Source organism: Mustela nivalis (assembly GCF_964662115.1).
Source record: "Mustela nivalis genome assembly, chromosome: 18".
Taxonomy (NCBI): domain Eukaryota; kingdom Metazoa; phylum Chordata; class Mammalia; order Carnivora; family Mustelidae; genus Mustela; species Mustela nivalis.
This window is the reverse complement of record NC_139037.1, coordinates 11,231,561-11,259,456: the sequence shown is the minus strand read 5'-3', so window position 1 is coordinate 11,259,456 and position 27,896 is coordinate 11,231,561. Positions and strand designations below refer to the sequence as shown.

The window sequence follows — 27,896 nt, the reverse complement described above, 5'->3', positions numbered from 1 at the left end:
GCAGGCCATGTATCTCTCCAGGCAAAAGAAAATTATGTTTGGGGGGTGGGGAAGAAAAGCATGGGAGATCCTAGAATCCTCTATTTGGAAGGGATTTTCCCCCCTCATTTTGGGATTGGGCGGGGGAGAGCGGGCATCACAAGGCATCAACGTGAAATTAAACCAGAGGCACATACCACGAACCATAGTAGCCAGGGAAGACAGAACTTGCCAGAAGTACCACTGACTCCCTAAGATGATGCAGCCCGGAACTATTCCATCTTCTCATTCACGTAATTGTCTGGGTGAGCGTGCACGGTAGCTGACATGAATCCATGTTTTGCTAAACTAGGTCCATTAAAATCCAAACTCCAAATCCACTCTCTCTTGGGTCTGGAGTAACGTCCTATGAAACAACAGCTCAGTTAAACAGGCAGGTCTTTGCCCACAAGATCGCATGTGGCAACACGCACAAAAAGCCCAAGAATCCACTCCCTTTTCAAAGTAAGGTGAAGGCAGCTCAGCTTCATTTTCTCACCACGGGAGAAAAGGCTTTGGCTGCAGTCCCCTCTGCTCAATAATCCCGACCGCAGCCCCTCCTCTGCAGGCTCTAGAGCGGGAGTGGGGCCCATTCGGCCAGGGGCCCGAGAAGCTCTGGGCCCGCGTGAAAGAAGCTCCTCGGGAGGCGCGCCCGCTGCTGCGAGGCCCCCCGCACCAAGCCCGCCCGCCGCGGACACCGGCGCTTCCGGGACACGGGACGCGCGCCCGGGGAGGCACGGTCCATACCACCACTTCACACGCAAAACCGGCTCGGGAAGGCAGACCGAGGGCAGCTCCCCCAGCAGCCTTGGTGGAGGGGGTCCCCCACACTTGCGCGCCCTCGGCCCCGCCACCCCGCCACCTGCCGGACGCTCCCCTCGAACCTCCAAGGTACGCGCCCTGAGGGGCAGCGAAGAGAATCGCGGGACGTAGCGGAAGTAACGTCCCAAGGAGGCAGCTCTTTCAGGCTCCGCCCCCAAAGGCGCGCTGTGCACTCTGGCCCTTGTAGTCCTTCTCGGTCGGAGTCCCGCGTGTTGGAGTGTGAAATGGCCCAACGGAAGCTGGTAAGGTGGTTCAAATAGTAGATTGATGTCGTATCTTGAAATACTAGTCTGAATTTCTGTCTAGATCAGTAAGGTCCTGCAGAAATATACGATGAGCCACATAATGCAATTTAAAATTTTCTATAGCTACGTTTAAAAAAGTCAAAAGAAACAGGTGAAATTAATTGTAATCATATATTTTATTTAGCCCAGTGTGTCCAAAGTCTTGTCATTTCAGCGTGTAACCAATATTAAAAAAACAAAAAAACAAAAAAACAACTGAGATATTTTACATTGTTTTTTTTCCCCATACTTTAGAAATCTGGTATGTGTTTTACACTTAAAATGCCTCTCAACTTCCTTATGACCCTGCAATTGCCCTCCTGGGTATTTACCCAAAAAATACAGATGTAGTGAAAAGAAGGGCCATCTGTAACCCAATGTTTATAGCAGCAATGGCCACGGTCGCCAAACTATGGAAAGAACCAAGATGCCCTTCAACAGACGAATGGATAAGGAAGATATGGTCCATATACACTATGGAGTATTATGCCTCCATCAGAAAGGATGAATACCCAACTTTTGTAGCAACATGGATGGGACTGGAAGAGATTATGCTGAGTGAAATAAGTCAAGCAGAGAGAGTCAGTTATCATATGGTTTCACTTATTTGTGGAGCAAAACAAATAGCATGGAGGACATGGGGAGTTAGAGAGGAGAAGGGAGTTGGGGGAAATTGGAAGGGGAGGTGAATCATGAGAGACTATGGACTCTGAAAAACAATCTGAGGGGTTTGAAGTGGCGGGGGGGTGGGAGGTTGGGGTACCAGGTGGTGGGTATTATAGAGGGCACGGACTGCATGGAGCACTGGGTGTGCTGAAAAAATAATGAATACTGTTATGCTGAAAATAAATAAATTTAATTAAAAAAATGCCTCTCATGTGGACTGGCCACGTTTCAGATCCTCAACAGCCACACGTGGCTAGTGGCTACTCTAATGGATAGCCTGGGTCTAAAACCGTCAGGTTGCCAGGAATAGTAGCATACCTTGTTTGGATGATTCAGGAGCCCGTGCCAGTTCTTAAAGGTGAGAGAAGTCACTTTTCCTCTCGGTAAACTTCAAAAGTTAGAGGAGACAGGAGTGCAACTTGCTTGACACCATTCTTCTCTCCAGTTCAGGGGAAAAGGGCCATAGACCTTCTCCAAGGCTAAGGACCCTGCTCCTTATCCCTTTCTCTCTAATTTCTTTAACCTTCAACTGCCTCCCTCTTCTGCCTTTAAAGAGGCACTGATCCTGGTGGCGGGTGGGGTGGGAAGTCATCAATCTCAGGGATCAGTACCATCACCAGTGTAGTCAAATACAGCGTAATGTGAGTCACCCTCTTTGTCATTTTCCTTCCCGTAACCCCCACAATATAATCCACTGCCAAGTCCTGTTCGTAACTTCTTGTCTTTTGAATATATCCATTTCTGTCCATTTCCATTGCAATAGCCCAGTCTGTCTTCCCCTTGGATTGCTGTACTAACCTCTACACTTAGACCTTTCTTTGCCCAACTCCAGCTCTTTTTCACAGAGCAGCCAGACTGCTGTTTTTATTTTTTATTTATTTATTTATTTTTTTTAAAGATTTTATTTATTTATTTGTAAGAGAGAGTGAGAGCGAGCACAGGCAGACTGCTGTTTTTAAAACACAAATGTGATGTCACTGCTTAAATACTTTAGTGGCTTCCCAGGACTCTCAAAATACAAAATCCTATAGGCTCAGAGATTACTCAAAATCCCATGATAGGGCTCTTACCCCTGTATGACCAACTTCTTCCTGCCTCATCTGGTGGCATGTCTTATGGGCTCTCTCTAGTGCCATTGGCCTTTTCTATGCTCTTTCCTACCTCAGGGCCTTTATGCTTGTTCCTACATCATGGAAAACCCTCTCCTTTGACTAGTTAATGATCCATTTTCTTTCAGATCTCAGATTCTGATATCCTTGGGGAAACCTTCCTTAACTGAGTCTATTAGGGTTTCTCAATACCGCCTGGATCTCTCCTTCAAAGCATTTATTAGAACTGCCATTCTACACAGTTGAAAAATGATTTAATAAATGTCTGTTTTCCGTACAATTCTAGAAGCTTGATGAAACTGGAGACCGTGCCTTTGTTTTCGCTCCAGTACAACAGTTAGCAAATTGTGAGCTTCAACTGTTGAAGGAGGTAATGAGGACTTTATAATTGCAGTCCTTCTGTTCCTTCTGGCTTTCATCCTGTTTGTCATTTTTCCCTGTCACACCCCACAAACATGTTGTCTACTGCTTCAGTTCATCTGTCTCCAGCCTTCTTGAGGACAGACAGCTGGCTTCTGCACCCAGCCTACTACTAAACAGCTCTATTTTTTTTTTTTTTTTAAGATTTATTTATTTGAGAGAGAGAGAAAGCAAGCACAAGTGGGAGGAGCAGAAGGAGAGGGAGTCTCCAGTAGACTCTCCGCTGAGTGGGAGCCTGAAGTGGGGCTTGATCCCACAATCCTGAGATCATGACCAGAGCAGACACCAAGAGTCAGATGCTCAACCGACTGCCCCACCCAGGCACCCCTAAACAGCTCTTCTAAGGTCACTCGGGACCTTGATGGTCCTTGTTGCCTTTTCCAGGGGTAGCGGGGCTTGCAGTCTAGTAACGTATCTTGAACCTATGACGTGTCCTTTGGGGAGGTGGTTTTCATTTTAATTGAATACTGTCTTGTGAAGGATGTGCCGTCTGGAAGTGTTTCTTCTGAAATGCCACCTGGTCATCCACTACCACTGCCAAGTGCTCCCAGAGCCTGTGTTTATTTATTTATTTTTTTTTTTAAGATTTTATTTATTTATTTGACAGAGCGATCACAAGTAGGCAGAAAGGCAGGCAGAGAGGGAGGAGGAAGCAGGCTCCCTGCTGAGCAGAGAGCCCAATGTGGGGCTCGATCCCAGGACCCTGGGATCATGACCTGAGCTGAAGGCAGAGGCTTTAACCCACTGAGCCACCCAGGTGCCCCCAGAGCCTGTGTTTAAATGCCAGCGAGGGGTGGAGGTGCTCAACACTGAGCTTGATTCCCAGCAAGGGACTTCTGTGTGCTCAGATCAGTGTACCCGCTACAGAAGTGACACCCTGCTGTCAAAATAGACTCCTTGGGACGCTTGCAGGTTTTGCTGAGATGAGAAAGACAAAGTTGTTCAGGGTAGGACTCACCTATAGTTCCCCCCGCTGCCTCGCGTGTTGGGGCTGGGGGCTCCATTTTAACAGCAGGCCCTCAGCCGGACCCTTGTCTCATTCCTAGCCCAGCTGAAATGAGCTGAAGGTAATGAGAAAAGTCCAGACTTACATTCATCATACTTACTGTTCCTACCTGACGTTAAATGAGGCCTGAAACCCAATGCTCATTCTTTCCTCTGAAATTGCACTTCCTGTTTGTCCCATTTCAGTAAATGACAACTCTTCAGTTGTTCAGGCCCCAAACTGTAAAATCGTTTTTAAGATTTTATTTATTTCACAGAGAGGAAGAGATCACAAGTAGGCAGAGAGGCAGGCGGGGGGTTCCCCTAAAATCATATTTTTGAATTCTTTTTCTTACAACCCAAGTCCCCTCACCAAGTTCTATGAACCTCAGGACCAGGTGGAGTCCAAAGACATGTAACCAACTCCATTACTTCAAACCATCAGCCACTGTCTTCCTCTAACTCTTGCCCTCCCAGTGCTAACTACAGCAGTATTTTCAAAGCACTCTGCCTGAAACCCTCCAGGGGCTACTCATGTCATGCATAATAAAACACAGGCTCCTCAGCATGGCTTACAGTGGCACGTGTGATCTGGCCCCTTAGGGCCTTTGGTTACTCCTTTCCAGCCACACCAGACGCTTTGCTGTTCGTCAAAAACAGTTCTCAGGGCACCTGGTTGGCTCAGCTGGTAGAGCACCCAACTCTTGTTCTCAGGTAGAGTTTGAGCTCCATGTTGGGTGTACAGATTATTTAAAAATGTTACCTAAGGGGGCCTGGGTGGCTCAGTGGGTTATAAAGCCTCTGCCTTCAGCTCAGGTCATGATCCCGGGGTCCTGGGATGGAGTCCCGTATCGGGCTCTCTGCTCAGCAGTGAGCCTGCTTCCTCCTCTCTCTGCCCGCCTCTCTGCCTACTTGTGATCTCTGTCAAATAAATAAATAAAATCTTAAAAAAAAAATGTTACCTAGGGGTGCCTGGGTGGCTTAGTCGTTAAAGCCTCTGCCTTTGTCTCGAGTCATGGTCCTGGGGTCCTGGGACTGAGCCCTGCATCGGGCTCCCTGCTTGGTGGGGAGCCTGTTTCTCTCTCCCACTGCCCCTGCTGGTGTTCCCCTCTCTTACTGTGTCTCTGTCAAATGAATAAATAAAATCTTTAAAAAAAAAAAAAAAAGTCCTCTAAAAGTTTTCCCTGATTATATTTAGAATAGCACTGTCCTGCAACCACCTTCTTCTAGAATAGCACCTCTGTCCCGACCTGTTTTTTTTTCTTAGTATGTACCAGAAATGTGTATATACTTATTTCTTGTCTAGTTGCCCTCAACTCCTAAATGAATACAAGTTCCACAAAAGTAGGAACATGGCTTTTGTTCACTGCTGTCCCCAACCCCTCAGCACAATGCCTGACACAGAGCAGACATGAATACAAAATTGTTGAATGAATGAAGTGGTATAATCTTAAACATCCACTAGGCCAGCTGTCTGAGTAAAAGTTGACATTCTACAGAAAACACAGTCATGAGACACGAGTAGAGACAAATGGTTTATTTGGGAACAAGAAGTAAAAAGGAATTTTTAATTCCTCTTCTCTCTTTTGGTGGCAGAACCGAACTGTGATCGTCCAATGGAGAGCAACACACAAGAATTTCCCCGTAGTCCTTGACCTTATGCAGAAATGCAGAGAGGCCTGAGTTCTACGACTTGCCGTCGTTTTCTAGACAGACGTGCCAGCTGTTGTGTTTTCTGACGTATCAGTGGTGGCCCCACTCTCTTTCTTGTCTTCGGGTTTCATGGCAGGAAAGAGAAGTACTTCCTACAGGAGGGAAAATGCATTCTGAAGGAAGAAGCATGCTCTTTTCCACAGCTGTCCACTCATTCCTTTTGCTTCTGGTTACCGTGGCCCAAATCCAGAGATCTCGGCTTTTACTTCAACTTAGTCCCTCTCAAATACAGGGGATGGAAAAGAATGAGTGAACACAGAGGTTCTCTGACAGTAGGATTTCCCGGTCTGTAACAATGGGAGTAAGAGTTTCTGTGCCTCTCTCATAGGGCAACTTAAATTACATGAGATCATGCATGGAGAGGACTTAGTGTGTTCCTGGGATCCTCAAGAAATGCAAACGACGAGGACGCTTTCTGCCTCAGGTAGGAAAAACCCAAATCCTATGAGGTCAGAGGCCCTGACTGTCCTCCTTCCAGCCCAGAGACCCCTCCTTTCTTCTCCAGGCCCGCATTACCCGGCTCTGAGAGCGCAGCTCCTTGGGGCAGTGCGCACCGGAGGCCCGCCACGTACCTTGATGTTATTGGAGTCTGTGAGAAACATGGTGACACGGTCGATGCCCATGCCCCAGCCAGCCGTGGGGGGCAGCCCGTACTCCAGGGCCGTGCAGAAGTTTTCATCTATGAACATGGCTTCGTCGTCGCCAGCAGCCTTAGCCTGCAAGAGAACCAAAGAGCAACAGTGTTCCAGGCCGCACGGTCTCTCAGGGTCTGAGTGAGCGCATCAGCACATTCCCAGGGACAACCATTCCAGGAATGATCTGGACACCCAGCATGTCTCGGGAATTGGCTTCCCAGTCACTTCAGGATGGAGCCATTTCTTTCCAAGACCGGGTGGGGGCAGGTGAGCTCCACTTCAGAACCCATGAGAATTTCCCTGTGAAATGAAACCACCTCCACTGCCCCAGAATATCAGTGAGACTGATATTCAGAGACTGAGGATTCCCAAGAGTCTTTCCCTCATTTCCTGGAACTACCCATCCGTGGCAGTGCTGGTGCAGGCAGCTGGTGGGGGCTCTGTCTTCATTAATCTATCTGCCTCTTGCCCCAAAGTCCCCTTAATAAAAGTATCATTTAAGAAAAATATTGTTCTTGTTAGGCAAATGTATTTTCAAGGCAAGCATCACACTCCCCACACAGATATGATCATGCCTAAGCTCCTCCATGTGGAAATTCTAGGGCCCAAACCAGCCAAGTTCTCCATCTTGAAATGGGACTTCCTCCAGTGAAGCCCGTGGCTTTACCCTTCGTTTCTGCTGAAGCCACCAAGAGATGCAGACAATGACAGAGACCAGGGTTTAGGCTGACATTGTCTAGTGAGTGGGCACAGGAGGAAACAGCTGCCTCTGCCCCTACCCCCTTCCTTACCTTGGCCTGTTCTTCAAACAGCTGCCGCTGCCGCACAGGGTCGTTGAGCTCGGTGTAGGCATTGCAGATTTCCTTCTTCATGACAAACAGCTCAAAGCGCTCAGTCAGACCCTCTTTAGAGCGGTGCCTGGGGTGGGAGACCAAAGGGGAGGCTGAATATACAGGTTCACTGTATGTACAGGATCACTAATAACATCTGCTACAATCACAGGAGTTCCTGAATTCCAGCTGATTCCACAGTGCTGCAAACTGAGACCTGAGGCCCGTATGCACTCTGCACCAAGTCATTTGGTACAGTAGTGAGGAGGGGGAGAGACGTGGACGCTTTAATCATCTTCACAACATGCCTGTGTGGGAGATGGGTGCACTGCCCATACCTCCTGTGTTCAGGCCTGCTGTGCCCTGTCACGCTGACCCCGAGCTGCCCACAGGACTTGCTTTGGCCACTGGGACATCAGCAGAGGCTTGACATGTGTTTGCACCTTGGGGTTGGTTCTGGAACCCGGCTACCATGTAAGGGAGCCCAGGCTATGCTGCCAGAGAGAGGCTACATGAAGAGGTTCTGGAGGATGAGAAGCCACGTGGAGGGGACACAAGGCACCTGAGTTCCTAGTTACAGCCACTTTAGTTACCCTCGCTACCACTCAACAGAGAAGAGTACCCAATGAACCCACAAACTCCTGAGAACTGCTGCTTTGTGTCACTAAATTCTGAAGTTGTTAGGCAGTACAGTTAAATGAAATACCTTGTTTTACCTTACCATTTAGCCAAAGGGCTCATTATCTGCGGGTGATCACAGATGAATGTAGGATTGATGCATGTCGTTTCCAGGAACTCCCCGACAAGCTTAAGGAAAAAGCAAAGCAGAGCTAGAGACCCTTTCTGAATGGCATTCTGACTGTCCCAGTTCTGGTGGAGGAGGACTCTGCTCTACCCACTACCTGCTGCTACTGGGGTTTATCCTAAGTCTCTCCCTGGCTCGTACACTTTAACTGAGATTACCTAACTTCTGGGCACAGAGCTTAGTACAACAGGAGTTCAAAGCCTGTGAATTCTCTTATTTCTCTCTGTGAGGGCTTTCCTGAGAGGCTGGAGAAGCTGGTGCTCCACAGTGGAATTCAGCTTCGTACGGAGCAGGGGGCTGGTTAGCACGGGATGAGGGCATGTACTTGCAGAGCACAGTCTGTCACCTTATCAAGGAGCCTGGCTGTGGTCCGAGGTGGAGGGCATTCAACAGCTCTTGCCACGCAGATGTCATCAAGAATTTTGCGAGTTTCTGTAATACAAATGTACAAGTCAGGACAGAAGGTGTTACGCAGTAAAAAAGTATATAAGAAATGGTGTGGGAGGGACGCCTGGGTGGCCCAGTTGGTTGAGCAGCTGCCTTCAGCTCGGGTCGTGATCCTAGCATCCTGGGATCGAGTCCCAGATCAGGCTCCTTGCTCGGCGGGGAGCCTGCTTCTCCCTCTGCCTCTGCTGCCACTCTGCCTGCCTGTGCTTCTCTCCCTCTCTCTGACAAATAAATAAAATCTTTAAAAAAAAAAAAGAAATGGTGTGGGAAATTCTTGCCCTGACGTCATCTAATTCAGGGCTGAATGGGAAGGAGCCGTTCCGTGGAGGCGTGCATCACTTCACCTACCTTCAGTTTCAAAGAGCCTGGTGTCTGGCAGCTTCATCCCCAAGGCCTTCTCCAGCTCTTCCACCATGCTGATTCTCCGGAAAGGCGGGGTGAAGTCAATCTCACAGGCTTCGCCCTCTGGGCCATCTGGGTGGTAGGTGACCTTGTAACTGCCTGTAATGTGCTTCACCATCCCTGGGAAAGAAATCTGTTATTTAAAGAGGACCCACAGGAAGTCCTCCCGAAAGCAGCACCCCACTCCTTCAGACATGTGTGAAAGACAAAGGAAACAGGACAGGTCACCTGATACCATCTTTTCCGTGATTTCCATGAGATCGTTATAGTCTGCATAGGCCATGTAGAACTCACAGGTGGTGAACTCAGGATTGTGAGTCAAATCAATTCCTTCATTCCGGAACTGGCGTCCAATTTCATAAACCCGGTCAATGCCACCAACCACCAGTATCTAATAACACAAGGCCAAGGTCATGGCAGCTAATATTAATGACTCTGGAAAGTCTGTCTACAAAAGCTAATTTGGTTTTCATAGCTCAGGCCTGTTTTCAGGTCTCTACGCAAATACTGAGTAACCTACCCTCTTCAGACCTCTGTAGTGGACAGTCATCATTCATTCTGGTTGCTCAGGACCTCTGAATACTCTTCCTCTGCTGGGAGAGGACTTTCTCTTGTGAGTGTGAGCCTTAAGAAAGGAGCCTCTTGGGGTTATGATGCAGGCATCCTAAGCTCCCCAGCAGTCAGCATGAGAATACAGCTTTTGAAAGCTACTGATGAAAGAAGTAAGTAGTACAGAAGTCCTAATGGCAACAACCTGTGCCGAGAGCCAGGGTCACGAGCTGTGTTTGTTGTTCCTCAGTGGAAAAGATCCAGCTTCTCCATAGGAACAGCCCAGATAGGCCTGAGAATCATTCCTAGCCCTGTGGTCTCCAAGCCTAAATCTCTGATCCCTCTGGCTCCTGGGAACTGTGAGCTTCCTTATATATTTGAATACATTCTTCTTGTGTTTAAGCTAGTTGTAACAGCTTTTGTTGTCTGCAACAATTTCGAATGACAGTCTTCTATATTTGCTCTGGTCATTTATAACATTTATTGTCAACTTCTAGGCAGAGATCAAACTTTTCTTTCTTTCTTTCTTTTTTTTTTTAAAGATTTTATTTATTTATTTGATAGAGATCATAAGTAGGCAGAGAGGCAGGCAGAGAGAGAGAGAGAGAGAGAAGCAGGCTCCCTGCTGAGCAGAGAACCTGATGGGGGGCTCTATCCCAGGACCCTGAGATCATGACCTGAGCCGAAGGCAGAGGCTTTAACCCACTGAGCCACCCAGGTGCCCAGATCAAGCTTTTCTATAAAAGACTAAAATCAGATTTAATCCAAGGAGGACTATAAACTTAAAATATGAGAACCAAAGCAGGTTAGGAGGAGCTCTACACCTAGGAAAGAAAATCCCTTTGGCCTCGGACCTGCAATGCTTTACTGATCTTGTAGAGAACTTCTGGAAGTATAACATTCATAGGCCCGGCAGATTATAATACTCTCCTGGCTGTTCTACCCTCACTGTTCCTTTATTTCTAACTGCTCCTACCCAGCCAGTGGATTTCCAGCCTTCTGCTTCTCGAAGGAACAAGGCATCCTCTTACTGCTTACCTTATGGTAGAGCTCTGGAGCAACTCTCATGTATAAATTCATGTCCAGCTCATTGTGGTAGGTGATGAAAGGCTTGGCCACAGCTCCTCCTGGGATGACGTTCATCATGGGAGTCTCAATCTAAACGACAGGGAAAAACATTTAGTCTTCATACAGAGGTCCTCAAACTAGAGGCCTTTGGGCTAACCCAGGTTTTGCATGGATATGTTCTATCCCTGTCATACCCCCAAGTAAAAGTCAAGTCTAATAGTCATATGCAGGTGGTGCTTGATAAAAAAGTAGAGATGAAAAAAAAAAAGATGAAAAATAAAAAAAGAAGAGATGACTTGATTTTCTAGAAGCATCTCAGTTTAACACCAAACACCATTAATATGGTACCATAAATTTTCATAAACTGTAAATTAAATTTTTTTTCAAAGATTTTATTAATCTGAGCAGGGAGCCTGATGGGGGACTCGATCCCAGCACCCCAGTGTCCTGACCTGAGCCAAAGGCAGATGCTTAACTGACTGAGCCACCCAGGTGCCCATAAATTAAAATTTTAAGAAACACTGTAAGTTGAAATGCTTTTATCTTTGGACTCAGTTATTACAGACATGCAAAATGCTCCAGAATATATTGGGAAGGGGGAACCAGGTCCATTAGAATACATACAGTGTTACTTCATTTCTGTTTAAAGCAAAAAATAAAACCCTTCTAAGACATTTCACCACAAACCTCATTTGCAACAAGCTCAGGTACATATATATGTGCAGCATATATTTTTCATACACCCCTGTTTCTTTGAATTTGTTTTACAAAAACGTGAATTTACTTTTCTTGTACAAATTAAAACCTATTCTTTTTTTTTTTAATGCTACAAAAAAGCAAAATGAGTCGATAACACACTGAACGTGACATCATTAGTGTGCGGAAGGCCCTATATTTTGTCCATTATTTCAGAATTCAGGTCCTGCCTTCTTAATCAGGGCACTGAAAAAAACAAGGTGGAATGAAGACAATACAAAGAAAGAGGACTTTTCCTTGAGCATGAACAATATGGACATAGGATATGGAGATGGGAAGAGAAGGAATAATTAAAGGCAGGCATAACAAGGCAGCTAGCTCATTGTGTCAGGTAAAAATTCTCCCTCACCTCTAGGAATCCCAACTCATCCAAGAAACTCCTTATATATGTGATGATCTTAGAGCGGATGATAAATTTCTGCCTCACGAAGTCATTCAGGATCAAGTCCAAGTATCTCTGGCGATACCGTGTTTCCTAAACCAAAAACAACAGACAGAAATCACTGTTAGGCCTGATTCAATGCCACAATAAATCACAGTGAAGAGGCCACAAGAGCTTACCTTGTCTTTGAGGCCAAAGTGGAGATGAGGTAACATATGCAAGCAAGGAGACAGCAGTGTGATCTCATAGGGAATGATGCTCAGCTCACCCTTCTTGGTTTTCCCAGGATTCCCCTGAACTCCAATTATGTCTCCCCGACGCAGCTTGTTATTGATGTGAATAAATTCTTCTTCTGATTTGTAATTCCTGAAAGTAAAACGTACTTCAGTATACAATACGCCAAATTAAAACTGACCACAGATTTAGTTTTTTTTTTTTAAAAGATTTTATTTATTTTTTATAGAGAGAGAGAGCACAAGTGGGGGGAAGGGGAGAGGAATAAAGGAATTCCGCGTAGACTCGTGCTGTGCATAGAGCCTTCCTCGGGGCTCTATCCCATGACCTGAGGTGAAATGAAGAGTTGGATGCTTAACTAACTTCACTCCCCACTAGTTTAGTTTTTCAAACTGACCTCTGGCATCTTCACCAAACCGCAGATGCCTAGTTAGTGTGCACCCGAGAAGAATCTCCGATTCTTCTGTCAGCTGCTGAAGTGTGATCCGCTACCTGTAACTGCTGCACAACCTGAGAGCAGCTGTTATTCTCTAGGTGACCAGATGGCATTTCTATTCTCTTTTTCAGCCGTAATCAACCATAAGCTTTTTTAACTTTAAATACCAAAAGGAAAGGGAGACCACATGGGCCTTTGTCCCCAACCACGTTGCTTTGGGGCCATCTAGAAGGGCCTGTAATGGGGTATTTCTACATACCTGGAATTGGCCATGACTTGCAACTTGACCCCCTCTCCTCGAAGGTCATAGAAGATGAGCTTTCCCCCAGAAGCTCTTTTGGCATGTATCCTACCTAGAAAAAGAACAACAAAAATACTGACCAATAAAACCAGAAGCCATTTTGTGGTATCAGTGCTAGAAAAGTTCCCTCTGCCATTGTTTATGTCTGGGTAGAATGTCCTATGACCATAGACTAGAACAGTTTGATTTTAGCTTGAGAATTAAGCTCAGTCTTTTTCTTCATGGCAACGATCCTCATTAAATCAGTTAAAAATGTGCAGGAAGATCAGGATTTAAAGCTGTTTACTGGACTCCTGGAACATGGTTGTGTCAGTGGCAGCATAGTCTTTGTATCTATCTCAATCCTCACATAAAAATAGAAAGCACAGGGGCACCTGGGTGGTTCAGTGGGTGAAGCCTCTGCCTTCCGCTCAGGTCATGATCTCAGGGTCCTGGGATTGAGTCCGGCATTGGGCTCTCTGCTCAGCAGGGAGCCTGCTTCCCCTGCCACCTCCACCCCCGCTTCTTCTTCTTCTTCTTTTTTTTTTTCTTTAAAGATTTTATTTATCTATTTGACATACAGAGATCACAAGTAGGCAGAGAGGCAGGCAGAGAGAGAGGAGGAAGCAGGCTCCCTGCTGAGCAGAGAGCCTGATGTGGGACTCGATCCCAGGACCCTGAGATCATGACCTGAGCCGAAGGCAGCGGCTCAACCCACTGAGCCAGCCAGGCGCCCCTCCACCCCCGCTTCTATGCCTATTTGGGATCTCTCTCTCCCTGTCAAATAAATAAATTAAAATCTTAAAAAAAGCAAGCAAGCAAGCAAGCAAGCACGCATTACTAGACAGGCAAGGTCAAAAAGTTATGGACAAAATTTATAACAAAATTATGTGGGAAGATATTCCCAGAAATCTCCAAATACAAGCCATGGGGCAAACCACCAAGAAACCTAAGGAAAAAGCTGTAGGGAGCAATGAAAAGTGTCTGATGGGTCTGAGAACTGGAAATTTCCAAAATAGCCATAGGCAGTCACTGGAAAATGTGGCAGCTGAACCCAGGAGGGGATTTGCCCACTGCCACATGCGTAAGTATAGGGGGCTGGGGCTGCATAAAGTCTAAAAGAGCTGACGCCCTTCAGGGTAGCCTCATGAACCTACTAAATTTAACAGCCAGAGCTCCCTTCTAGGGCAAGGCCCACAAAGCTGAAAAAGACCAGGAACACACAGACAAAGGAAAGAGAAGATCCAACAAAAGTGACGAAGGGGAAGAGAGCCTGGAAATCTCAGAAAGCAAGCTGCTTTAATTCCAACACTGGACAAAACGACGGAAGAGGGAGCTCAGCTAAGCTGGAAAAGCTGTCTAAACTAAATTCCCTTTTAACATTTCAGGAAAAGTAATTTCACATAAAAATGAAAAAGATGTAAGCACTGAGGTAAAATATCAGTTATTAAATAAAAAAGCACTTGGGACAAACATGCTCAGAAAAAAACAATGCTGGGGTGCCTGGGTGGCTGAGTGGGTTAAAGCCTCTTCCTTTAGCTCGGGTCATGATCCCAGAGTCCTGGGATCAGGCCCTGTGTTGGGCTCTCTGTTCAGCAGGGAGCCTGCTTCCTCCTCTCTCTCTCTCTGTATGCTTGTGATATGTCTGTCAAATAAATAAATAATTTTAAAAAATCTTAAAAAACAAAACAAAACAAAAAAAACAATTCTATTTCACAGTGAGTTTCAAAGGGACATGAAACCAAAAGCCTCACAAATTAGAGTCACAGAAAAACTAAGAAATGAAGTGACACACGAAAAAATCAGAAATAAAGTCATTTCAGAAAAGAAGAGTAGAGAAAAATAAGAGTGAATACAATAATGCTTTAAAAGACACCAGATGGGGAAGAAGAATAAAATTTAAATATCAAAGCATAAAGAAAAAGATAAAAGGGGCTTGAAAAGTGACAAATATTGAAAAGGGAAGATCCAACATACGGATATAAGCAGTCCCAAAAGAAAACCAAAGTAAGAAACAGAACATAAAAAAAATTGTATTTAAAAGACTTGAAAATACATATTTGAAGAGTATACTGTGTGCCTGAGAATACTATCTCAGAATGACTAACATCATGACACGTTTTAATAAAATTACTAGGCTTGAACCTTTGGGCATTTAGGTACTGGCAGTTTTCTTTGGGTAGCTGAAATTATGGGTAATTAAACTTTTCTCCCTGCTGCTTTAAATGTTCTAAATTTTCTACTATTAATAGTTTCACTTTTGGGGGGTGGGTCAAATAAGACTTTTTTTTTTTTAATTTTTTTATTTGAGAGAGAGTGTGAGCGTGTGCACAAGCAGAGGGAGCAGCAGGCGGAGACTCTCCAGCCAACTCCGTCTGTGCTGAACGCAGAGCATGACATGAGGCTTGATACCAAGATCATGACCTTGAGATCATGACCTGAGCCGAAACTAAGAGTCAGATATTCAACCAACTGAGCCACCCAGGCACCCCAAAGACATTCTCTTTTTTTACATGCCCAAGGTGGGCCTTGAACTCACGACCCCCAGATCAGGAGTCTCCTGCTCTATGGACTGAGCTTGCCAGGTGCCCCAGGTTTTTTCTTTTTTAAATTAAGGAAAAGATCCCATGCAAGATACTAGAACTCTTGGGGCACCTGGGTGGCTCAGTGGGTTAAAGCCTCTGCCTTCAGCTCAGGTCATGGCTCAGTGGGTTAAAGCCTCTGCCTTCAGCTCAGGTCATGATCCCAGGGTCCTGGGATCCAGCCCCATGTCGGGCTCTGCTCAGCAGGAAGCCTGCTTCCTCCTCTCTCTCTGCCTGCCTCTCTGCCTACTTGTGATTTCTGTCTGTCGAATGAATAAAATCTTTAAAAAAAAAAAAAAAAAAAAGATACTAGAACTCCAAAATAACCATGTTCTAGAAATACAATCTCAGTGCAAAACATCCTCAGGCCACAGGTAAGAATTTTTAGGAGCATGGGGCCACAGCTCCCACTGGAAAGAGGAAGTCCTCCGAAGCACCGTGAATCAGCAGCTGCATCAGGTCAGGAGCTCTGCTCAGAGAACGCACCTTCCTCTGCTGTATCACCTCATCTGGAATATACGCTCATGTCTTAGGGCTGCTCAGTTTCTTCCTGTGATGGAAAGAGAGCAGCCCTGTCCCTCGTTAAGTAGTAGCCTCAGACACAGACTACTTGAAAGCAAGACCAACCCTGACCTTCCTCTGTGCTCCTGCAGAGGCCTGTGCTGTGGGAGCTCAGCAAACTGCCAGGGTGTCCTCGTACCTGCCACCTTTAAGGTGATGTCAGTTAGGTGGTCCCCAGGCTGCAGGTGACTGTATTCTTGGATGAAATCAGTGAGCGAGATGTCAACATGGAACTTGTGTGGGTACGGGTCTTCCCCACTGATCTTCAGCTGCTGGACTGCTTGGCTGCGGATCTTGAAGTATTGCTATTGGAGGGGGAAAAAAAAAGCCTCTGAAAAGTTGAACCTGTTCAGACCAGTGGCCCATCAAGCACAGTACTGTATTCTGCCCCAGAGTGGCTCCAATGCATTAAGGTTTCCTAACCTGAAACCTCCAGATCTTTGAAATCCCAGGATTTGATATGGATTGAGATTTGCACTTAAGTTATGCACGGTGGCCAAATCCACGGGTGGAATTCAAGACCAGAACTCCAAAACGTAAAATTTAGTGAAAAGAAAAATTGGAATTCTGCCTAAAATAAGTTTAATTTGTACCAGTGGCCTTGGTTAGCACTTTTGTGGATACACATGCATGGTGAGTTATGTACCTTTTTTCCTACTTTCCCACCTCTGGCTACATATCCAATTTTCCCCAAGACCAGCCTTTGGGGCCTGGAGGATGTACAGAGGGAATATTCTAAGGCAGGGCCAGCACACTTTTTTGGATGCAACCACCCAACTCTGCTATTATGTGAAAGCACCTTAGACCAACGTCAACGAATGGGTATGGGCTCCAACACATTTTATTTTCAAAACCAAGGAGGGGGAATGAGAGGAAAGACAAGGAAAAGTGGATCTGGCCTACAGACTACAGTCCAAAGTAAACCCTAGCCAATCTTTAGGGAGATAGCTTCTCTGGATTTACTCAAAGGCCCAGCTAGTTTCAGGGGAGATTAGCCAGACACTTGAAAGTCCTGAATCCTCCCAAATATCCGGTGAGAGTTCATCAGGAAAATGCTCGTGGCCTCTGCCTTTAATCAGATGGAGTAACAGACCTCCCTGCCCACCCCCCTACCCCATTTGCAGCGACCCAAGGCTCACTGCTTGTTCCCGTTCCTATTTATTTTCTTAGTGACTGGTGCCAAGGAATTTGCCTTAAGTCTCATCAGAAGCTTCCCCAACCTCAGCCAGAGTGGTGGCCCAGGGGACTCACATTTGGGTCCAGAGTCTCCTCCTCAGCACCCACACCATTGTCAGCGGTGTGGTTGGTGGCAGCAGCGGTGGCTTGGCTTAGTTGTTTTTCACTGAGCTCCTTCTGCTTGGCCTCCTTCTCTGCGATTTTCTTCTCAGCTTTCAGGCGTCTCTTTAGCTCACTGTTGGGAAGAAGGAAATGTTCAATGTGACAGTTGCCTGAGAGTCCTCTACTCTGTTCTGCCCCATAACCATTTATCAAAAATATGAACAGCCTGGGGGGAAATGCTCTTGCCCCGTTCTACACCCCCACTGCTAGTCTCTTAGTCAACGATATAAGTGAATAAGATAAAGGAAAAGTAAGTTTAGCCTAAAGATGTGAAAGGTCTTTCTCAGCCTCTGACTTCTAGTGTGAGATCCTAATTAAAGCCAAGATACCCCAGGACGAAGAAAAACTGAAACAGGCAACATCTCCAGCTCTGTCTGCCACCCCTCTTTACATCTCTCCAAGGAATGGGTTAGTTGGGGGTAGGAAAGGGTCGGGGACAGGTGGCTCTTCAGAGTTCAAGGAGACACGTCACTGACAATCTCTCCCTCAGCATTGGTCAACGCACTGACAATGGCCCTCAGTATTGGTCTGTCTGATGGAGCTTGACTTTGACAACAAACTGGCAGGACAGTGTATAAACCAGCATAGAGCAGGGCATCATACAACATCTTTGGAGTCAGACTCCAAAGCCTGAGACTAAATCCTGACATACCTGCCTAGGAATTACAGGACCCCCATATGTAAAATGGACATAACAGAAGACGCTCCCCTCCCCAAACGTTGTGAGGACAGAGATGACCCTGCCCTTAGCATTTAGTAGACACGCAAATGTGAGCCCTCCTGGCTATCCTTCACTATCTCAAACCCTTCATTCTCTGTGCCTAGGACAGAAATCTTAGATATGGATACATTTTTAGTCAAACCCCTCAACATCCACACTCTGATCTGAAATCTTGCTATCTGAACCCAGAAACCAAACAGATTTCAAAGAGAATTGATCAATCATTCAAACTACCAATGTTCACCAAATATTCTATAATAAATGAACCATGGCAAATGATTCCAAGTCATGCTTGCATATTATCTGGCTTGAGGGCCATTCTTAATTTTCAGTATGAACTTAGAATAACTCAGTTAAAAAAATAAACTGGTGATGTTAAATAATGATTTTTAAGTAAGAAGACTGACTCCAGGGGCCTCGAAGTAGGTGTCTCTGGATGTAAACTGTCCTGTAACAGCTGTGAAGACAATCATTGCAGAACTGTATGCTAGGCCTATTGTGCTGTAATTCAGTCAGTTGGCATTGGAGCCTTTTTGGTTTTCCCTAGCAGTAACATAAAAAAACCTGTTTTCCATTCAACCAGATGTTGTTCTTTAAATCAAATTAATCCTAAGGAAAATCCAAAAAGGTCCTAGAGATAGAACAAAGACTAGAAACCAAATTAATCTCAGGAGCAAACCAAGTCAAAAAGACAGGAAAGGGAAAATGACATTTGTTCTCAACATTGTTCTAGAATAAGATCCATAAGTCACCTCTAGGATCTGAATTTATTAAAAAGAGAAAATAAGAAACAACTACTGGTTTTGGTAGTGGAGCTCTCTTTCCTTAGCAACAAGTCCAAAGACTTAAGCAGAGGCTGTTAACAGATAAGGACCTAAGTAAGGGAAGGATTTCTGCTCCCAGAGCGACAACAAAGATAAGGGCACCAACCTTCTTTTATCAGAAAGTGGCTTGTCCTTGTGAAGCGCTGTGAAAGGAGCAAGTTGATACAGCCGCAGCTCCCTCTGCCCCCACCGTGCCCAGGAGGTTTGGCGCAGGGACCCCCTAACAAGCCTTACAGCAGCTTGCGTCAACATGGCAGAACACCCCGGAACTAATGATTACCACCACCTAACAGGAAACAGAGATGTGGTGTCAGATGGGACAAAACAGTATAAATACACCCAACCAGCACTCCTACTGTTACAGGGAGGGGGCATGGGGAGGCTGCACAACCTTTTAGTGTTCCACTGAAGACCCTCTTAACTGACAACAACCCTGTAACACTCCCTGTGCTGCACCTCTGACAACGGTCTGTTCTTGCTATGGTAGTAAGGTGCACACCTGGGTCAAAACGCAAGAGCAAGGCACTCAACACTTTATAGGGAGAGATGATCACAACAATCTAGAAAATAGGAAGACAGGACCAGAAGCAGTGTCTCTGAAGCCCCGACATGTGGCTTCTCCCTTGGAGATTAAATATGTGGCCACGAAGATGGCAATGGGAAGCATATGAAATGTCACGGTCAACTGCAAACTCTGAATGAGGCTAAAAGTAAGCCACGCCAAAGCACATGAGTCAAAGATAAGACTTGTTTGAACTCTAGGAACAAGGAGGAAAGGAGAATTTCAGGAAGCGCCCTGGACTACATTAATTTGACCTTTCATTTAGGAATCAGTCACCTGGCAGGCAGCCCATCTGTTTTTAAACTTGGAGAAGGTAACTGGCATAGCACGGTGCTCACTAAAAATGCAGACCAAGGAAGTCCCAAGAACAATTAAGATACAGAAGGAAATGTTAGTCATTAAAATAATTATTTTAGCCCCTGGTAACTAGAGGAATATACATCAACAGCAGAATTTTTTAAGACAACGTGAGGAGGTAAGGTGCAGGTAGCGTAAAGGGCATGGGCTGTGGAGTTCTGGACTTGGTTTTAGATCTCTGCTCCAGAGTCCGAGTCGGTGACAAGACCACACTATAGGGATGCACACTTCAGCAATGTATTTAGTCACTCAGAGCCTCGTTTTATTAATTTGAAAAATGGACATTAATACTTTCCCTGTAAGGTTATTCTTGAGATTAGAAAGTTTATAGTTCTAGCATAGTGTTTGACACACAGAACCTGCTTTAAAAAATGGTAGCAGTAATTAATCTAGGGAGTGAGTAAAAGGAATTAGCCAAGTTCCTCAATTTATTTCAAAACTGCACTCAGTTGGAAACCTGTTTAGGAGGCATTTATGATTTACAACCCTTAAATTCAATTACAGTTGATCTTTAAGTGACCTGGGTTTTGACTGTGCAGGGCCCATTTAAATGCAGATTTTTGTGGGGATAAATAAAGTATAGCACTGTAAATACATTTTCTCTCATGATTTTCTTAAAATTTTTTCTGTTGCTTTATTGTAAAAGTATGGCACATATTTAACATACAAAACACATGTTAATTAGCTGTTTATATTATTGATAAACTTCCAGTCAACACTGGTTATTCAGTTTTGGGGGAGTCAAACGTTACACTCGAACTTTCCATTATATAGGAGGATGGTACCCCTAACCTCGGAGTTGCTCAAGGCTCAAAATATACCGATGTAACAGATCAAAGTCCAAGCAACTTTCCCAAAGGCATAAGTCCAAGTCCAGGTTCCAAACATCAGATGCTCTCAGAAGGACAACATATTGGATGCTGTCAAACCATCAATTCAGATGTTTCCTTTCTCATTTTTCTAGAACATATGATGCATAAATCCAGAGACATAGAGGAAAATCAATTTTTACTAGTTAAGTTGTCTATTCCATCAGGGTTCAGCAAAAGAACCGAGCCCTAATGCACGAAGGCAGCCATTATTTTTAATGAATTAACTGCTCTCCTATGCCTCTGGAATGGTACTAGTTACGCACCGTCCTTGGGAGTACTAAGAAAACAAATCACTGCCTGTGTTCTGTGCTTCAACTGAAGAACCCTAGTTGAGAGGGAATATATTATATACACCCAGAAATACAGGACAGTTAACGGAAGGCTAATCTCGATACATTTATATTTATCGTCACACTCTTGTTAAGGATTTAGGGTGGTTAACCAAGATCTATCCAGCAGTGCTCCCAAGTGCAGCCTTAGCGCGATGGTTGAATCAAACCCTACTGCTAGACTTCGGTCATTCACTCACAGATCCTTTAAATAACCCCCATAGATAGGTGCACAACAGGTTTTAAAAAGGATCCATTTAATCATAATACTCAGAATAACCAGAGTGAGACCAAGAAAAACTGGAAGGTCTTTCCGAAAAGCTCGGGTATTTAGCATTTCTCCGACGGGTAGCGAGGCGTGGCTCAATAAGGAAAGAACGCATTTTTTCAGAGGGAGGGCAAGGAAGGCGTTAAGTTTCGCTTTTCTCTAGTCCATTCTCATTTCTCCTAACTCCAGAAATACGACCCCAGGGCTCCAGCAGAGCCCGGCCCCGGGGCAACCTGGGGGATGTAGTTTCGGGGCGTAGCGGCTACGTCCCGGCGTGGCTATACCCACGAGAACCGGCAGGAAGGCCCCAGGCACAGCCGCCTCGGCCGGAGCCTCGAGGCGCTTTCTAGCTCGGACTGTCCTGCCGTAAAGACCCTAATAACTCGCGGCGACACTTACTTCTTGCTCAGTTTTGGCTCGCCGCCGTCCACTTTCACCTCAACCCCTTGCACCGCAGCCATCTTTCCCGCGGCCGGACCTAAAAGGGACGAGAGTCGCTCAGTAATTTCCAGGTCACAGCCGGAAGCTCCGCCTCTTCCGAGAAGAGGGGGCGGGCGCTCTTCGTACGCTGCTGCTGCGCAGGCGCAGGGCGGGGCTTCGCGGCCGCCGCGTAGGGAGCGCCTGTTGGTTCTATTTTGCTCTGGCGCGTCAGAGCTCGGTTGGGGGCCGCTCCTGTGGTACCTGGCGTCAGCTATGGCGGAGACGATGGAGTTCGGCAAAGACCCCAACGGGCTCACCCATTCCTCGACTCTGTTCGTGAGGGAAGATGGCAGTTCCATGTCCTTCTACGTGCGTCCCAGCCCGGCCAAGCGCCGGGTCTCGACGCTCATCCTGCACGGCGGCGGCACCCTGTGCCGGGTGCAGGAGCCCGGGGCCGTGCTGCTGGCCCAGCCGGGGGAGGCGGCGGCCGAGGCCTCGGGAGACTTCATCTCCACGCAGTACATCATGGACTGCGTGGATCGCAACGAGAGGCTCGACCTGGACGACTATCGACTCGGCTCGGCGGCCGACCAGGCACCGGAGACGAAGGCCGGGACCCAGGCCGACGGGGGCGCCGCGGCCGCCGCGCAGCCCGAGCCGCAGCCGCACGGGGGGCGCATCGCCTTCACGGACGCGGACGACGTGGCCATCTTGACGTACGTGAAGGAAAATGCCCGCTCGGCGAGCTCCGTCACCGGCACCGCTTTGTGGAAGGCGATGGAGAAAAGCTCGCTCACCCAGCATTCGTGGCAGTCCCTGAAGGACCGCTACCTCAAGCACCTGCGGGGCCAGGAGCACAAGTACCTGTTGGGGGACGCCCCAGTGAGCCCCTCGTCCCAGAAGCTCAAGCGGAAAGCTGAGCAGGATCCCGAAGCTGCTGACAGCGGGGGTGAGGCCTCTGCCGCGAACGCGGGACCTGCGCTGCACCTGTGCGGGTGGGGGCGGGGCGCCTTCCCCTTCCTGCTGGGCATCCATGTTGGCGCGGCTGGTGGCGTCGCCCGGCCCTCCCCCCGCCCCTTTAGACATCCGGGTAAAATTGCACCATTTTCGTAATCGCACTTAAAGATGTATTTTCCCGATAACTAGGGAACTGACGTGGTTTGATGTTCAAAAGGTACAAAAAGACTATGTAGAGATACCTACCCCCCCTCCCTTCTTACGAACCACCTACCCAGTTGTCTTCCCCGGAGGCAGTGTGTTGTTAACCAGCTTTTAGGGTTTCTTTTCCAGAAACTCGTTAAAAAAATATATTCCTATGTGTTCAGATAGAGTATACGCCTTTTTAAAGGCATGCCGGACCAGTTTATTTCATGTTTTGGCTTCTGTGCGTACTCGCAGCAGGTTTCATCGGTTGGAATGGTCTTGCTGGTCTCTGGCTCAGGTGAAGTGAGTTTTTAATGCAGTCGAATTGGACGTGGGGATTCAGGTTGGTTAGGACTTAGTGCAGAGCTGTGAAGATGCTTCACTTCTGATGTAACTTAAACTGACAGACCCTTTTGTTTAAAGAAGCATGTCCCCCCCCACCACCCCACCCCCGCCCCTTTCCTTAGGTGGCTGGCTAGTCCGTGGAACACTTCAGGTCTGGGGAGGCAGTTCAGCATGCTTAGTAGAATTTTGTTTTTGGTAAAAGTGACATTTCAGATTCATTCATTCAACAGATATTTGAGTGCCAGACACTGTTATCCTGCTGGGATATAACAATAAGTAAAAGTCCCTGCGGTCATGGAACTTAACATGCTAGCTGGGCAGTGGTAAGTGCTATAGAGAAAAATAAAATCAGGGTAATGGCTGGGGAGGAGGTTGTTTTCTACAGGGTGATCAGGGAAGGTCACTACATGCTTGAACAGAGACCAAAAGAGCAAGCCAGGTGGTTATCTGAGGAAGTGTTTCAGGCAGAGGGAATATTACCTGCAGAGGCCTGGAGGTGGGAATGTAGCTGGTGTGTTCTTGGAGCAACAAAGACCAGTGTGGCTAGAATGGAGTAAGCAACAGAGAGTTTTGCAAGAGAGGACAAGGCTATGTGTATGGGTGGGGTAGGTCGTGTAGGGCTGTACCCATTAAGCACTGACTCCCCTTTGCTCCTTCCCCCAGCTCCTGACAACCACCCTTCTCCTTTTTTGTCTTCCCCCCATGTCAGCCCTCTTCCATCTCCATTCTCTGTATCTGTGAGCTTAGGTTTTGTTTAGTTTGGTTGGTTTCAGATTGCACTTATGAGTGAAATCACATGGTATTTGTCTTTTTCTGATTTATTTCACTAGTATAATATCCTCTTGGTCTGGCCATATTGTTGTAGGTGGCAAGATTTCCTTATTGGGGTTTTTTTTTTTTTTTTTCCTACACACCAACTGAGTAGTAGTCCTGTGTGTGTGTGTGTGTATGTGTATGTGTACCTGCGTACGTGTGCATGCACCACATTTTAATCCATTGGTTTTTATCAGTGGACACTGGGGTTGTTACTGTATCTTGGCTCTTGTAAATAATGGTGCAGTGAATGATGGGTTGTATATATATATCTTTTCACATTAGTGCTTTCATTTTTTTTTTTTTTTTAATTTTATTTATCTGACAGACAGAGATCACAAGGCAGAGAGGCAGGCAGAGAGAGAGGGAGAAGCAGGCTCCCGGCCAGAGAGCCCGATGCAGGGCTCAATCTCTGAGAGGGATCTGAGATCTGAGATCATGATCTGAGCCGAAGGCAGAGGCTTAACCCACTGAGCCACCCAGGCTCCCCAGTGCTTTCATTTTCTTCAGATTGATACGACAGAGTGGTATTGCTGTATTGTATGGCGGTTCTGTTTTTAATTTTTTGAGGAACCTCATTGGTTCTATAGTGGCTGCACCAGCTTACACTCCCTCCAGCAATGCCCGAAGGTTCCTTCTCTCTACATCTTGTTCAATACTTGTTATTTCTTGTCTTTTTGTTAATATCCGTTCTGACAGGTGTTTTGGGATACTTCATTGTGGTTTTCATTTGCATTTCACTGATGATTAGTGATATTGAGCATCTTTTCATGTGCCTCTTGGCCATTTGTATGTTTTCTTTGGAAAAATGTTTATTCAGATTCTCTATTTTTTAATTGGAATTTTTTTTTTGTTATGGAGTTGTTTGCGCTCTTTATTCTGGATATTAACCTCTTATTGGATGTATGATTTGCAGTAGGTTGCCTTGGATATACTTTTTAATATTTGCATGGTGATAGTCCTGAAACCAGAGAGATTAAAAAAATTTTTTGTTCAATTATTTGAAATTAAAACCTTTTCATGATAAAGTCAGAGAGCAAACTGGAAAAAGAGTCCTAATACATGGCAGCATTGTTTCCTTAATGTCCAAAGAGCTTGTAGAAGTTAGTGAACGGAAACTAATAAAAATGAGCAAAAGAAATGGAACTAGGATTTTCCGGAAAAGGAAATGAATGGCCGATAAGCAAATGCAGAATATTGTTATTAAATAAAAATAAACTGGACCCTGATCAGAGGATCGATAGAAACCATGCCTGGACTTATGACCCATAGAAACTTAAATAACAAATGTGTGTGATGATGTTTTTCAGGAAAGTAAATCAGAACAAGGAAGTGTTGTTTTTTATCAGTGGGTACATGAACAAAATGGGTAATATCTAGAGATATCTTTTTGGTAATATATATGTTACATAAAATTTGCCATTTTATCCATTTTTAAGTGTTCACTTTGGTGGCCTTAAGTACATTCATGTTGTCCTGTAACCATCACCACCGTCTGTCTTCAGAACTTTTTCTTTTTCTAAAACTAAAACTCTGTACCCATTAAGCACTGACTCCCCTTTGCTCCTTCCCCCAGCTCCTGACAACCACCCTTCTCCTTTTTTGTCTTTATGAATTTGGTCTACTTCATGTAACTGGAATCATACATTCGTCCTTTTATGATTGGTTTATTTCATTTAGCACAGTGTCCTCAGGGTTCATCCATGTTGTAGTATGTGTCTGAATTTCCTGTCTTTTTAAAGCTGAATATTCTGCTGCATGTATAGGCCATATTTTGTTTATTTGGTCATCCATCAAGGGACACTTAGGTTATTTCCCTATCTTGGCTGTTGTGAGTAATGCTTCTGTGAATATGGGTGTACTAATAGCTGTTTGAGACTCTCGTTTCATTTCTTTTAAGTATACATTCAGAAGTGGAATTGCTGGATCATATGGTAATTTTGTGTGTAGTATTTTGAGGGGCCACCATATTATTTTCCAGTTGTGTATTTTAGTATGTATATAATTGTTGTAACCACACCTAAATCAGGATACAGAGCAGTTATATCACAACTTTCTCTGCTGCTCCTTGGTAGTCAGTTTTTGTTTAGTGGAAAAGAAAGCAGAATTAAATCCTTAGAGAACAAAGAGTAAAAGAGACACCAGAGGATGCTGAGCTTTAGGAGACCCTCCTTTCTGTAGATGGGATGTAGTGGCTTGTGGTGCACCCTCCTAATTGTCTGCAATGGCTGGGAGAGGCGTCTTGCCCAAAGTCTTGTCATCTTAGGATGGCTAGCATTTAGGGACTGATCTATGGCGAATTTTGTCATGGCTTCCTCACCTCAACTTGGCCAGCTCCAGACTTCCCCATGGTTTCAGCGGAGGCTTTGTTGGAGCTTTTTCACCACTCAACTTCGCTCCTATCCTGCTTTCTTCTCAACAGGTGTTTTGCCAGAAGTGCACCCTAATAAACACCTACGTGTTAATCTCCATTTCATAATCTACTTCACAGAGAAGAGAACCCGATTTATGGCACGATTTTGTTAATTTACACATTTATAAATAGAAAGCAAAAATGAATTAACACTTCAAGAGTATTTTTATTTTATGTGTTAGAACCTGGGAAAAATATCTTCATTTGGATAGTACAACTTTTCAGAATCAAGTTAGAAATTTTTGAATATGCTTATCTTATGTTCTTCTAAACCTTCAGATCCAAAACTGGTGTCTTCTAATAGAAAAAATGTACAGGCTCACTTCTGGCTAAGAGCTCATAGAGCATGCATTGTATTTTTGGTTTCTGTAAAAAAGAGGCTACTTCTAATTTGGTGATGTTCTTCTCTTTAATAGAACCACAGAATAAGAGAACTCCAGACTTACCTGAGGAGGAATATGTAAAGGAAGAGATCAAGGAGAATGATGAAGCAGTCAAAAAGATGCTTGTAGAAGCCACCCGGGAGTTTGAGGAGATTGTGGTATGTTGACTAGGTTTAACTTCTTCCCTACTTCATTCTTCTTTAAAATTGGTTATTGAATTAACTCTTTTTGTACACCTGAGGCCCAGCAAGGTAAGGGTGGGGGTGTGGGAGAGGGAGAATAGAAAGTGGGATTGATCTTGGTTTCAGATATGTAGCTGACAATCTGAGAGTGAAGTCAAACTTTTAACAGATCACCTAATGAATACGTGTATGCACAAACATTTTTTAATATTTAGTGTAGCTTCTGGTGTTTTGTGGGAATACTGTAGTTATATGTATAAATGTATGTGCTCATAATGTATGCATAAACACTGCATATTTTCCACCTACACATACATAGTCAGTCCCCCCTTAACCCATTATCTGTAAGTATATGTAAACACGTCCAACATGAATAACATAAGAAGGAGCATGATGGTACTGAAGGGACTGAGGGAAGTTCAGTGTGATGGGCGTGAAAAGGACAAAGCGGGGGGCGGTGTGGTTGAGAGAGTAGATACTGAAAGAGTAAATTGGGACTTGGTAATTGGGAACTGGTCATATTCATCACTTTCTCTAGGTTGACGAGAGCCCTGATTTTGAAATACACATAACCATGTGTGACGATGATCCACCCACACCTGAGGAAGATTCTGAGACACAGCCTGATGAGGATGAGGAAGAAGAAGAAGAAGAAAAAGTTTCTGCCCCAGAGGTGGGAGCTGCTATTAAGATTATCCGGCAGTTAATGGAAAAGTTTAACTTGGATCTGTCAACAGTAACACAAGCCTTCCTAAAAAATAGTGGTGAGCTGGAGGCTACTTCCTCCTTTTTAGAGTCTGGTCAGAGGGCTGATGGGTATCCCATTTGGTCCCGACAGGATGACTTAGATTTGCAAAAAGATGATGAGGATGCCCGAGATGCATTGGTCAAAAAATTTGGTGCTCAGAATGTGGCTCGGAGGATTGAATTCCGAAAGAAATAA

The 27,896-nt window shown here is 45.4% G+C and overlaps 3 protein-coding genes and 1 long non-coding RNA gene across 11 annotated transcripts in view; 2 read left to right on the top strand and 2 right to left on the bottom strand.

The window, feature by feature from the left end:
- The window catches only part of ADAT1 (adenosine deaminase tRNA specific 1), a 43,823-nt gene extending 43,451 nt beyond the window's left edge, over positions 1–372 (bottom strand). For 6 of the 7 annotated variants that reach the window (XR_014305934.1, XR_014305935.1, XR_014305936.1 and 3 more), the window contains exon 1: positions 177–317. Coding sequence is in view for 2 of the 7 variants with exons in the window: in XM_082712273.1 (XP_082568399.1) it covers positions 177–186 (10 nt within the window). In the remaining 5 variants the exon portion in view is untranslated. Of the gene's footprint in view, positions 1–176 lie in introns of all 7 variants that reach the window. The other variant, XR_014305933.1, reaches the window with a different exon arrangement.
- On the top strand, positions 260–7,158 carry LOC309853807. Its single transcript, XR_014305959.1, has 4 exons — positions 260–382; positions 651–1,082; positions 6,345–6,440; positions 6,522–7,158. It is a non-coding gene; the product is annotated as an uncharacterized lncRNA (long non-coding RNA).
- On the bottom strand, positions 5,826–23,778 carry KARS1 (lysyl-tRNA synthetase 1). Of its 2 annotated transcripts, XM_082712267.1 has the most exons (15): positions 21,654–21,785; positions 18,973–19,152; positions 17,235–17,394; positions 16,123–16,288; positions 12,820–12,913; positions 12,070–12,256; positions 11,858–11,983; positions 10,723–10,842; positions 9,364–9,526; positions 9,082–9,255; positions 8,633–8,718; positions 8,203–8,288; positions 7,443–7,569; positions 6,589–6,732; positions 5,826–6,108 (listed from the first exon to the last, which is right to left on the bottom strand). In XM_082712267.1, the coding sequence occupies exons 2-15, from the start codon at positions 19,116–19,118 to the stop codon at positions 6,010–6,012; spliced, it is 1,878 nt and encodes a 625-aa protein (XP_082568393.1). In that variant the 5' UTR covers positions 19,119–19,152; positions 21,654–21,785; the 3' UTR covers positions 5,826–6,009. The 2 variants fall into 2 exon arrangements, with proteins under 2 accessions (XP_082568393.1, XP_082568392.1); XM_082712266.1 differs by lacking the exon at positions 18,973–19,152 and having other exon boundaries at positions 21,654–23,778.
- On the top strand, positions 22,032–27,896 carry TERF2IP (TERF2 interacting protein; the record flags this gene model as incomplete). The annotated part of the gene is made up of 3 exons (XM_082712543.1): positions 22,032–22,764; positions 26,805–26,929; positions 27,492–27,896. The coding sequence occupies 3 exons, from the start codon at positions 22,032–22,034 to the stop codon at positions 27,894–27,896; spliced, it is 1,263 nt and encodes a 420-aa protein (XP_082568669.1).